Source organism: Rhea pennata, chromosome 5 (assembly GCF_028389875.1).
Source record: "Rhea pennata isolate bPtePen1 chromosome 5, bPtePen1.pri, whole genome shotgun sequence".
In the NCBI taxonomy this organism is placed as follows: Eukaryota; Metazoa; Chordata; class Aves; order Rheiformes; family Rheidae; genus Rhea; species Rhea pennata.
In genome coordinates, this window is record NC_084667.1 from 54,930,150 (window position 1) to 54,943,484 (window position 13,335).

The 13,335-nt window shown below is 31.9% G+C and overlaps 1 protein-coding gene across 3 annotated transcripts in view; it reads left to right on the forward strand.

The window, feature by feature from the left end:
* AK7 (adenylate kinase 7) overlaps nt 1-13,335 on the forward strand; it is a 28,133-nt gene that overhangs the window by 9,010 nt on the left and 5,788 nt on the right. For all 3 annotated transcript variants that reach the window (XM_062576741.1, XM_062576739.1, XM_062576740.1), the window contains 10 exons: nt 1,160-1,243; nt 1,845-1,933; nt 2,427-2,517; nt 4,927-5,004; nt 5,762-5,911; nt 7,259-7,387; nt 7,876-8,047; nt 9,558-9,686; nt 10,231-10,299; nt 11,647-11,844. In XM_062576741.1, coding sequence (XP_062432725.1) covers nt 1,160-1,243; nt 1,845-1,933; nt 2,427-2,517; nt 4,927-5,004; nt 5,762-5,911; nt 7,259-7,387; nt 7,876-8,047; nt 9,558-9,686; nt 10,231-10,299; nt 11,647-11,844 — 1,189 coding nt within the window. The remainder of the gene's footprint in view (nt 1-1,159; nt 1,244-1,844; nt 1,934-2,426; nt 2,518-4,926; nt 5,005-5,761; nt 5,912-7,258; nt 7,388-7,875; nt 8,048-9,557; nt 9,687-10,230; nt 10,300-11,646; nt 11,845-13,335) is intronic.

A 13,335-nucleotide genomic window follows, 5' to 3' on the forward strand; every position in this document is an offset into this window, starting at 1 on the left:
TGTTCCACAAATGGCACAAAAGTTACTGCAAAGGCACATGCTAGGAAAATCCTGCTTGTTACCTCCTCTTTAGAGGAAGTGGCAAACGACTTCTCTTATGCTTTCACAAGAGGCAGCTTTTTCCTTCTAGGAGATGGAACTTAGAGCATACCTCCTCGTGGGGCATGTGTACAGTCCACAACAAAGCTAGGAGTTGCTGCTCTGTGGGTAAAACCAGTTACTTTCTGTCATAGTACTGCCCAAGCAAACTAGGTTTATGAACTCTTTTGCCATCTGTGATCTCTTGGGATTTTAATGTTTTACACAATTACTAAAAATCTTTTGCATTCCACTGAGTTGAGATACTGAGTTTTTATTACAATTTTAATTTTATAGGTAGATACATAAAAATACATACACAAGTGCAAAGAGATTGCTATATAATGCAGCATCCCTTCATATTTAAATATTTCAGAATTTAAATTGAATTTAATTTAAAGGATTCACTGAAAGCTTTCATCATTAGGCTGTTTTAAAAAGTGTTTATATTCTATGTTTAGCCGTCTTCAACACAGATCCAAGTGGTGACATTTTAGATAAACATAAGACACAAATTTATGACAGAGTTTACGTAATAGCAAAAAAAAAAATGGAGATTGATCATGATCTATGTTTAGGAAGATACTAATCTAGTCTACTAATTTTGTTTAAAATTATATCAAAATGAACGTAAAGTGATTATAAAAGTGTTGAACCAGCATTTTCCACATGTTCAGAAAGTAAAATACAAGTATAATGCCAATAAAGAACGGCTTCAAGGGTTTTTCAGAATTATTTTCTTTGAAACCAGAACACTGAAGCCCAGGTTATCCTGTTCATTTCATTGATTGCATAACTTGTTTCCAATTTCTCAACTCTTAAGAATTTTTTTAGAATCTCTGTTAAATTGTAGACAGATCATTTCTGATAGTAACATTCTTTTTGAGAAAGTATTAGTAATATGACATATAGCTAAAAAATACCTAAAAATTGATCTAACTCCAATTACATATTAACTCCAAATGATATAATTTAAGCACTTCCTATATAGTACTTGAGTAGTCAAGTTTCAGGATAAGGCACTGTCCTATTTACAATACCGTATTTTTATAAAAACTTGCTTGTTGATTTTATTTCACAGAACAAACATAAATTTTCAACTTACGTTGTTGCTTCAGGACTTCAGTATGGAGCTGGAGAAGGAATCTTGCATTACTTTTTTAAGGTAGATTTCCAAGATAATTTTGAAGATTAATTTAATTTCTAAGGGTAAACTACAATGGAATGGAATGCATTCCTAATAGCTTTGATATCATAAACTTAATGCTTCTATGAACAGAACTGATAATTTGTTCCCTTTGAAATGTGTTCTAGCTACAAAGAAAGTTATTTCAATATTTTTTTAATCTAAATTCATTTTAGTTTTTCCCTAGTTTTTGAACAGTATCCCAGTATGCACTGTGTAGCTAGACTATGTCTGCTATATCAGTGGACTGCAGGAATTGGGGAGAATGTCTTTCTTTTCAATATTGTGTTCTTTTGTTCCCAAGCATATTTTTATTTGGGATACAAATACTAAAAATAACCTTTTTTTCAAGACCAAGGAGTATTATTTAAAATAATGTTTCTTGGGGGTTTTTCAATTAGCTGTCAGTCATTATTTCTCAGAATTATTTTCTTTACTACAACTTCCATTAGTCGTTCAAGAAACTGAACATTAAAATCCTGAATACATAGGTTTGTCAAGCACACAAATATTCCTTTTTTTTCAGTTCTAGTTAAGGTAATCTTATCCTTCTCATTTCAGTCCTCATTTGTATTTTCAGATGGCTTGGCTTAGTGAGACTCCTGCAATACCTGTATTTGGAGATGGAAACAATTTTATTCCAACCATTCATGTTCTTGATTTAGCAGCGTAAGTAGATAAAGCTTCACCTGAAAAATGATTGATTCCTGGCTAGGTAACAAAACTAAATCTGCCAGGAGAGTACCAAGACTTTTAGATTTGGGCGTTTTAAGAACACTGATGAGTCAGAGATTTCAGTTTCTTTGGTACTAGGTCAGCCTTCTGGAAGTTTTATCTGACTTGCACTGCTGTTGTGCTTTTAAGAAATTACTATCAATACTGAAACTAGAACATAGTATCAGTTAATTGGCACAGAACTGGATAATGGGCTCTGCAGTAGCTTGGTTAATATTTTCTAGAGATGTTGCTTTGTATGCTCGGGACTTTTGTCAAATAGAATATCTAGTTGTGCTTCTTATGAAGGAAAATGTCATGTTCTGAAAAGTTCTCCAAGACTCTACATATCCTTTGTCTTTGGACTGTTTCTGAAACATGTTTAATGATAAAAGCCCAATCTGCTTCCCTAACTATAGTTACATTGACTGTACTTGCTATGTTTTAGGGTGTTGCAAAACATAGCAGACCATAGGCCAAAGACTCACTACATAGTAGCAGTAGATGAATCCATGCACACTCTTAAAGAATTAATAAAGGTAAGAAATTTAATTCTTTTTTCAGATATTTACAAGATTTTGAAAGCTGTAAATTTTACTGAAGAAGATGTCTCTGGGTCTTCCTGAATTATTGTGTATAACAAATGATATAAATTTATGTTGAAATTTTGTAAGACTTCTGTCCTTTAACTAAAATGCATTATTTGGACCTAATTCTGCAAAGCTGACTTTGGCTAAAGTCTTGATAACTTCAATAGAAGAGATATCTAAGAAAGCTCTGCTGAATTATACATTGTTATGAGATTCACAGTTCTTCAGTTAGTTGTCTGAAGTCTTTTAAAATGTTTTTCCCTTGATTTGGTAGGAAGATATTCAGATAAATTTTGAACTTTATTTCAAGATGCTTGGGGAAAAAATATATCTTCCAATTTGTTTAAGTGACCACAAAGCAACTAGTCAACACTCTTTTAGAAGAAACAAAGGTCAAAATATTCAGTGCAGCTGTGGTCAACCATAAGAACACAAACAATATATAAAACGTACATGTTACATAAAAACGAGCATAGAGGGGGCTAGAACTATAAAATCTTTAGAGGAGGGTAGAGGCTATTGAAAGTTACATTATTAGAAGTGTAGGGCCATTTCATGCTACTCATAAAGAAAAGCTTGAGAAAGAGAAAATGAAAATTTTCATGGTTAAACTGTAGGCTGAGTGAAACAAGGTGGCAGCTATCAGAAACTTGTAGTTATGTCCAGGTGAAGGAAATAGAAAGGATCGTAAAATCTGGCAGGATACGTATAAGAACCACCATATAGCAGGCAAAAGAAAATAAATAAATAAAGAACAGGAAAAAAGAAAGCTGCAGATTAACTGTCAAAAAGGAATCAAAACAAATAGTCTGTCTTCAAACACTTAAGGAACAGAAAGCCTACAAGAAAATCTGCAAAAACATCTACCAGCAGAGATGCTTTGTATTAGTATGCATGGGTGAGAATTTGGAAACATCTTAACATTTCAGGATCTCTTTGTGGATGATTCATCAGAGGATCTGTATAAAACTGAAGTGACTGTAAAAAAAGGTTATAGAATGAATTGACAAAGTGAACCCTAACAAATCACTGGAATCTCCTGGTATTCACTAAAGAGTTATGAAATAACTCAAGCATGAAATAACTTAATTGCTAATTTACATGTACAGCCTCCTGCCTATTATTGTCCTGGCACTTGAAGACTGGTGCATGATAAATGTGATGCCAATATAAAAAGAAAGGTTCCCAAAAGGTTTGGGGAATTACACGCCAGTATGTTTATTACCATTGGCCAATAACCAGGTTATCAGAAACTTTAATAAGTAAATGCATTAATGGACACCCAGATACATATGATCTATTTGAGAAGAGTCAATGTGGCTATTGTTAAGGAAGAACCTACTTTGGAAACCTACTGAAGTTCTTTGACGTGACCAGCAAATACAGACAAGAATGAGTGAGCTGATGTAGTCTACCTGCATTTCTCAAAGGCTTTCAAAAAAGCGCTTCACCAAAAGCAATTGAGAAGCCTCTGAGCACCCTAGAAAAAGTGAGTGGGTCTTTTCATGACCATTTAAAAGATAGGAACTAGAGGGCAGTAGTAAATGGACAGTTCTTGTACTGACAGAAAGTTATCAGTAGAGAGTTCTGCAGAGAGCTATCTTGGCTGGGAGCTGTACCAACCCAAGAGAAGGCTGGCAAAGCACATGGGAGAGAAATACATTGAGAGCTGCTCAGTATGCAGAAGCCATTTCTAGTTTCGTATTTTTCTGAGAAGAAAAGAGCTAAAGGCTACGAGAGTATTAGGAAGGAGTATCATATCTGCTTTTTGTGTTCTTATTTTTATTTAGGCGTCCACTAATGGCCACTATTGGAGACAGAACACTGGGATATATATGTAGATTTGATCTGGTCCTGTAAAACCATCCTTATATTTCTAATGAAATCTAGTAATTTTTTTAAGCTATTGTTAAATGACTATAGGAATAAATAACAACTTACCTATCTACAAATGCAATGAAAATACCAATATGAAGAGTTATTATGTTGTTCCACTGACCTCAGAATCTTTCCTGATTCTCAATAGAATTAAATATTTCAAGAATCTGAAATGGAAGTGCTGGAAAATAAAATAGTCTGCAATTAGATCTTAGCAGTAAGAAGTCATATACAGATTTAAGAGCTTTAGAAACTTGGGGGTTTTAGTACAGAGGGCTTGATACATAGCAAAACAGCAGTACTTAATACTAATATTAAATTTAGTATAACAATGTTAGTATTTCAAGTCAGGATACTGATTTTTCAGATATAATGTAAAGTAAATTTTAAAACACAGATATTATCCCCAGAAATCCTGTTCACTTTTTTTCAAAGAATCTGAATTTATGTATGTATTATACTTTTTTTTTTTCTTGATAGTGTATCAGCAAAAATGTTGGACCTGGAAAAATTGAGATGATTCCAAGAGAAAATGCATTCTTGAGCAAAGAGTTAACAGTTAGTATTTTTTTTCTTTTATTACTTAAGGAAGGGATATAAACTTTAAGTATGGTATCATGAAATGTATTATTTCCTTATTTATTTCAGTACAAAAGTATAACTCTAAAACATAGCTAAAAAAATATCTACAATATGTTTAAGCTTACAAAATAAATAAACTGAAAGTTCAATCATCCTAGAACAGAGAATTTTGTGGAGTTACAGCCTGATTTAGATAAACACTGATGTCACTGCTGTGTTAAGCATATGGGAGCACTCTTTCAAAACATACACAAAATCATGAAAACAAACAAAAAATGTTAATGATGAGGTGCTACTAAGCCTGATGAACACAGCATGTGTAAATTATGTTATATTCATGTATTTATCTGCAATAAACTGTTCATAGGAGGGGAAAAAAATGAGACCCCTGCTAGTTTAAAGATGATACTTGATAGATTTATGAAAAAGATTGTTTCCTGCAATAATATGGAATCTCTGTATAGTGCAGAATAATTGCTCTGTGGCTACTATTCCAATAGTTGATGAGAATACTTAAGTATAAATGTACATTGAAAGATCTTTAAATTAAAAAAAAAAAAAAAAAAAAAAAACTTAAATTTTCTGGTTTGCTGTGTGCAAAAACCTTCTCCTGTGCTTTTATTCTTTTTGCTCTCTCCAGGGCATGCCAGTCTTCAGTTTAAGATAACCAACGTTACCCTTTTAACATGCATTACTTAAGTCTGTAAAACAAAATGTACTTTTCCTCCCTCAGCAATCACAGCTGGATATGTTGTTTGTGAACCTACGAATGGAAGCTATGTTTCTGAAAGACAATTTCAACATTAAGTGGGTTGCTCAGACAGGATTGGTGGAGAACATTGAAGAAATCATCAAAGAATACAAGGAACGTCGAGGGTTACTGGTAATGGTTTAGCATATACTATTTTAAAGAGTTCTTCTCTTTTAAAAATAGATGTGATTATATAAACACATACTTTTGTTTCTTTAAGTGAAAGCACTGGAAGACTGAAGTGGACAAATAAACTAAAAATTAAATTGAAGTTTAAAGACATTACTAGTTAAAACCATCAGCTACACTTTTCTTTGTTTGGTCTAAAACTGAAACCCTGTAAGTGAAAGTAAGCTTCCTAATGGAGAAGCTGCTGCTCTAGAACTAGTTTCTGTATGCAATATATAAGACATCCCTGCTGCAATAAATACATATTTTTATTTAAACCTTTTTATAATAGATTCAGTAGTTAGCAGAGTATTTTGTGTCCCTTGTTACACGTAGTGAATCAAGATATTTAACCACGATATAACTGTCATTTTACTCCCCTTCATTTGGTGATGTACTGAACAATGTTGTTGTTTTCTGTTACCTGAATACAGAACTTCTAAATATTTAGCTACATAGGGATGTAGATATTTAAAGGTACAGAAAAATGTTTGCATTTGTGCAACTATTGTTTATGGGTCGAACTGTTGTATCTGTGTGTGCATTTCTGTATGTATGATATTCAAAAAAAATCAACACAAAGTATAGGAATACCCAATAGGAGATGGAATGTTAGCAATGTCAGATTTTCAGAATTAGGATAGTAAGTTTACTATGTATGATTTTGAGTTACGTTGTTGCACAATATATTTACTGAATGTATAAATAGTGGTTACAATTATGCAACTTCTGTTAGGATTGCAGGCTGAATCTTTGTTAAAACAAAGTGGAGAAATCATTGGTAACTTGGAATTATGATGGGACTGAAGTAGAAGCCTTCTTAAAAAGAAGTAGAAGCAGATGATAATGGGAGAAGTTAAAATAACCACTGTGATAACTGCAGTTCTCCCTGAATTGGGGAAATGGAGCTATTGCATTTGGACAGTAAAATATCTGCCACCTCATTCCAAACTCCACTGCATCTTGAGGTTTAAGATGTCTTATTTTGTTTTGTTTATGGAGTTGTGTTTTGTTCCTTTTCGTCATTCAAACCCTAATAGTGTTACCGTAGGTTAGTCTGTGAGTTTAGTAAGTAAACTATGCTATTCACAAAGGTGAAAATGTACCATTAAATTAAATAACTGTGTAACTCAAAGTTAGTGGAAGATTAGGAAATATTCAAGGAGCTGATAAATACTTAGTGTAAAACAAACTAAGCTTTAACTATTTAAGGATATTTATTCCTATTACTTACAGAGAAAAGAATGTTCCTTTTAAATACAACCATCCATTTTGTTCTAACTGTGTTACATTTTTATCTTTCTTTTGCAGCCTCTCAAAATTTACATTCATGGTCCTCCTGGAGTTGGAAAATCTACCATTGCTGAAAACCTCTGCAAGCACTACAAGCTACATCACATTAAAATAAAAGATGTGATTTCTGAAGCAATAGCAAATCTGGTGTGTTGCTAACTATTTTCTAGTATTGTTATTACTTTAGTGCCTGTGATTTTAAAATATTGGGCATCATTTTAAAATTAATTATAATTTCATGATTTAGCAGTTTAAGAATGACCATAGGAAACAACCATATCCAATAAAATGTACTCAAAAATGAGAATACACTAACTATTCTGTAAGGTTATGTATGGCTGTTGACATTACTCATTTTCTCACTTTTCTAACCTAAAAAAAAATCTAAATAGTTTTAGTAATCTATTTTAGAATGTAAAGATCTTTCGTTGGACTATCACATCTGGGAGATGTGCTCAGGTCTTTTTAGTGATTGTGAGTTGCTCACTAACTTACTGTACATGAAAATATTTGAAATTAAGATATAGAATGGAGTGGGGGGGGTGGAGAGAAGGAAGTGGTCCTTTTATAATATCTGTGTATAAAATTAAGTTTAGCCATAATATTTCTGAGTCTATTCATACTGTTGTCTTCAGGAGAAAATTGTGGCTCCCAAAGAAATAGATGCAGATGATTTGGTAGAAGAGGGAGATGATGATGAAGAGGAGGGTGAAAATATAGAAGCAGCACAGGAGTTATTAGATGGAATCAAAGAAAGCATGGAGCAGAATGGAAGCAGGAAACATCAAGTACTAAAATGGGATTTAGGTAACTAGTTCAACCCTATACAAATAGTAAATCATGTAATAAATTTGTCTCTTGGAACTTGAAAATCCTTTTAAAAGAAAGAATCCTGCATTCTCGGTTTGCATTTACCTTATTAAAAATTCAAATACAATTGTGAAATTATACAACTATATTAAAATTTGTGTGACTGCATGTATAAGAAATATCTTAATCAGTTCAGCTATTAAAAGCTATATATTTAAATACTGTGATGATTTCTTAATGGTAGATGTTTCATCTGTCTACATTTTGTACATTTTATATAATTATTTTTATGCTATAAATTGATAAATAGGTAACACCTGACTATTCAGAATCTTCAGATTCTTGGCCATTTTATTATTATTATTATTATTACATCATCTGCACTTCTCAAAACTGAGAACACAATTAATGTAACATGAAGCAAAAAGTTAGTGAAATATTTCTTTATCACAATTGCAAAGCAGAGAAATATTCCAGTGAGAAAAGCAGTTAGTATGCAGTCATAAAAAATTGTTTTAAAATTCTGTATACTTCATTTCAGATGTCTCCAAAGAGTAAATAGCAACTATTCAAGCTTGTAAAGAATTGTGAAATCTGCAGATTGAACAAGTGCAATAAAAATTGCCATTACTCAAAAGTACTAGTTATCATCCACATATGAACAAAAGTCATGTGTTTTTTGACTTAGTCTTAACATTTTTATTGAGGAATAGCCCTTTAAATTCATTCTATCACTACAGTTTTACCTGATCAGAATCAGAGGTATCTGCAAAGCAGGGTACTTGTAACTCAAAGATTCCAGTAATGAGATCTATGACAACATCCCTTCTGCATGCTTTGCTTTGCTGTTTAAAATAATGATGTCTTTTAAAATTGTAAAATACTTTGATGATTACAATGTTTTATAAATATTTAATTAAGACTTTCAAAAGCTGAAGAATAATAAAGTAGGAAAATGGAGTCAATGGTTACAAGGGGAGGAAAAATCAGGGCAGACCAAGCTTTTTTTGTCACACATTTGCTCAGCAATGTAGGCCAAATTAATAGACACCTCATACCTCAGTCTATTCACCTGAAAGTCAAACCTGCAAATCCTATTTCACATTTGTGTTGCAAGGCTATTTTTAAGTCTTATTGTAGATATAAAATATGATTTCTTTGACACTTATTTTCCTCTCTCTATAAATGCCTCCTTACTTTTTCTATTAAAATCTGAAGAAAGTTTAAAAATGCTTGGGACCCTATTACATTATTCTAAAATACCTAGTTCAGTTTTTAGTATTTTTAGAGTTCTAATATTTATATTCTTGTAAACACTACTAAGTTTAATTTATGGCTACACACTACATAGATCTCGGGCAACATACAAGTAGTTACTCAAAATCTATAATTATTTTTAGAGCTTAAATAAAAGCTTATCTGATAAATTAATGAAGGTTTTAGTAAAATAATTTCAGATATCTGTTTTCTATAAACCATGTACCTATTAACTGTCTTTGTATTTTAGGTCATCTAGATGATCAGTATGTTATTAAATTCACAAAAGATAAACTTAAAACTATGCCTTGTAGGAATCAGGGATATGTTTTGGATGGGTTCCCAGAAACCTATGACCAGGCAAAAGATCTTTTTAATTGTGAGTACTGCTGATCTTTTTTTTACTACTGTTAATATTATCATTATTATTATATTTCTCACTGCCACACATCAACAGTGCAATGATTGCTGTGTAGGACTCACAAAATACTTGTTCTCACAGGCTGCTCAAAAATTAAAAAGGATTGCAACTTTTTTTTTTTTTTTTTTTTTTTTTTAATTTAAGTAAGATGTTTTCCAGGCTATCTTTACTGGCAAAGTAATAAGTAAATGTATGAATGTTGAAGGCACTGTATTGTTTTGTATTGGACTACTCCACCTAAGCATTCTTCTAAGGCAGAATTTATTTATAATATTCAAGGGCCACTTAACAAGGTGATTTAGCCGGTATGCTAGGTCTGAATGTGTATTGACACATTCTACGGGCTAGATTAGAGTGGGTATCTCAGCTTCTGTGGATGTGAGTTAAGTGGAGCTTTGCAACACACAGCAATTTATTCTTCAGACTCTGAGCAAACACTGTCTAGTACAATAATATTGTTGATTCAAGTGACAATGTCAATTTGTTCTTACTTTTGTTTTAGTGGAAGATGAAGATGAGGAAGAGGAAATAAAAGGCAAAATACCTAAATATGATAAATTAATCACACCTGGTAGGTTTGACAGATTTTTGTAAACAGAAGAGTTATCAGATTATTGCTACCATCAATGAGAAGTCTGAAATACCACTCCATCTGTTCACATTTTTTTTTTTAAACGTAAAAGAAATACTTAATTCATGTTATGCTACTGCCCTTTTATTTGAAAGTGAACAATTAGTCAAAAGAAGGCGTTTGGTTTGGTTTGTGGGTGGCTTTCTTTTTCTTGCTTTCTTTTTATGAAAATGCCACTTCAAATACTGGCTTATAATGATAGTAGTTGCTGCCTTTGTTGTGATTAAAGCAGTTATTAATGGGAAAAAAATGAGCTCCTGAAATTGGTGTATTAAAAAGACATAACTTTATCTTTAGCCCGTTGTAGAGTTCCTTGTATTGCTTAATATGATATCTTGAAAGATGTTACCAAATTGATTTTAATGCATCAGTTAAACTGGGAATTAAAAAATGGTGGGTTTGATCTATGCTTCCTGGTGTTTTCACTCTTTTTGATTTCTTTGGAAGTTTTGATTACATTTCAGCAATAAGTTTGGCATATTTTGCATTATAATATGCATATACTTGAGCATTGTCAAGGCTGAATTTCTGAGATGCGTAGTGCTTTTTGCAGCATTTTAATTTAATGGCTTAAGTTAAAGTGAAGAAAATCCAGAACTTGCTGAAAAATTCCTTAGTCCTTGCACTTACGTGAATGGGAAAAGGGTTTGATTTGAAGTCTACTTTGAAAAAGTAGGCTTCTAATAAGATTTTGATTTATGAATTGCCAGAGTAAATAATTTATTTTGTTCATAAACGATGACACTTTTAGTCAGCATTTTGAAAGAGAAAATGTGAATTATTAAAATGGGTTGCAGAAATACTACTTTCTCTCCCATAACACAGACTTCAGACATGGGATTTGTTTTAAGAAGACACCATCTCAACCTTGAAGAAAACATGTTTTAGAAAAATGAATCTCAGCAGAGATACCATTATTTAAGAGATTAAAAATCACAGTATAGATTATTCAAATTTTTGACAAATGAGTTGCTGATTTTCCAGTGTCACTTGCTACCTTGGCTACATTAAAGAAGAATAGTCTTGCTGATAGTGCTAAGAAAGAATTAGGTGAAATTGGGACATGCAGCTTCTTTCTAGACATATTTTCTCTTAATAAATACTGGTAGACTGCTCTAAATGGAGAGGTTGAATATAAGGCATTTCATAATGAACTTGTGTATAAAGATGTATACAATTTACATCTACTTATGTTAATTTATGGTTTAAAATAGATAATAAGGAGGAAAAATAATAATAATATATGGCACAGAAATTAATTACCAGAAAATATGTTCTTCTTCACAGAATTTGTTATTTCTTTGACTGCAACTGATGAATTCCTTAAAAACAGAATAATAAATCTCCCAGAGAGTGTTGTCGCTGGAACTCATTATATTCAAGACCAGTTCCTGAGATCTCTTAATCTCTTCAGAGAGTTAAACACAGAAGATGAAACTGTTCTCAACTATTTTGATGAACTTGAAATATATCCTCAGATTATTGGTATGAAATAATAAAAAAATTACATATGCTCTTTAGAGATAGTATAGTATTTGTACATATATAAACTATTTCTAATTAACAATATTAATAAATATTAATAAGTATACAATAAGCATTTTAAAATATTTGTATAAATATCTGTATGCCCTTTTCTGAGTCATTTTCATTGGTTCAAACAGTTAACTTGTTTTTAAAATTTGCATTTTAATTGTAAAACTAAATAACCCAAATATTTTTCTGACATATCTTGCAGACTTCTACATTGGCATACTCCTATATCAATGTGACGGTACATTTCATGATGTTACAATGTTAAAATTGCATATATTTTTTAAATTTAGATTTATCCTCAAATGCCATGACACTATATTGATATTTAGTAATAAATTAAGTATGAAAGCAAATGATTAGTGACTTAGAGCAGAAGTTTTGTACTGCATCTGTTTTGTACTATACCTTTATGTAAGAAAAATTTGTTTTTTGCACACTATCCAAGAAATCCTGATCTGTCTGTTCATTCAAAACAAATGCCTGTACATTTAAAACAATGAGAACAGGATGACAGCACTCTTAAGAAAATTCTTTTTAGGTTATGGAGAGGAGGGGGGAAAAAAAGGAGAATAGAGGGAATACCCTGGAACTAGAATCAAACTGCAGATATGAAGAATGACTCTGTTTGAGATCAGTTATGAAAAGTTAGTTATGGAACAGCCTTAATGATAATTGCGTTCCTCATTTTATTTATGTAATATCAGTCATTATAGGGATTATTTTGAGAATAATATTTACTTGTGTTGTTAGGAAATATACTTTTAGACAAAAATGGTGTGTTAATATGGTGATTTTAGATTTAGATTTAGAATTATCCCTAGATTTCGCTTCTGTCTTTCCACTTCCAGGTATCTATGGGCATATTATATCTTTGATGAGTGATTTTTGTATTCTGTCCTGCTTTTTTTTTTCCTCAAGCAGTTTTCTACTAAAATCTGTTTTACCATCTTTCAATTTATAGAAGGAAGGAGATGATAAGATATAAATATTTGTTTGGCTCTGCTCTCTTCAGCTGATGCTATTGTTTTTCACATTACATTTAATATTAGATTTAAACAGAGTCTTCACGGTTTTCTCAGTCATATCCTGAAGGAAGTTGGCTGGGTTTACTGACTTCAGTGGGGAATGGTTGAAGAATTTTTTATTATTTTTTCTGAGCCTGAAATACAATTAGTACAAAGGAGTGGGACTTCAAGATTCTGGAAACCCTTGTTTTCTATAGTGACTCACTACAGGAATTTTGTAAGCCAGTTATCTTTGTGTCTTACTTTTCTCATCTGCAAACTGAGAATGGTGACACAAGCATGTTAAATCATCTGCAAAAATGGCATATTAGAATTATAACAGTACTTTACTTTGAAAATTTAATTTATGAACTCCTTTTTTGGTGGTGAACCTTGATTAAGGTCAGTGCTGACTCTATTTAAAGACATTTATCTT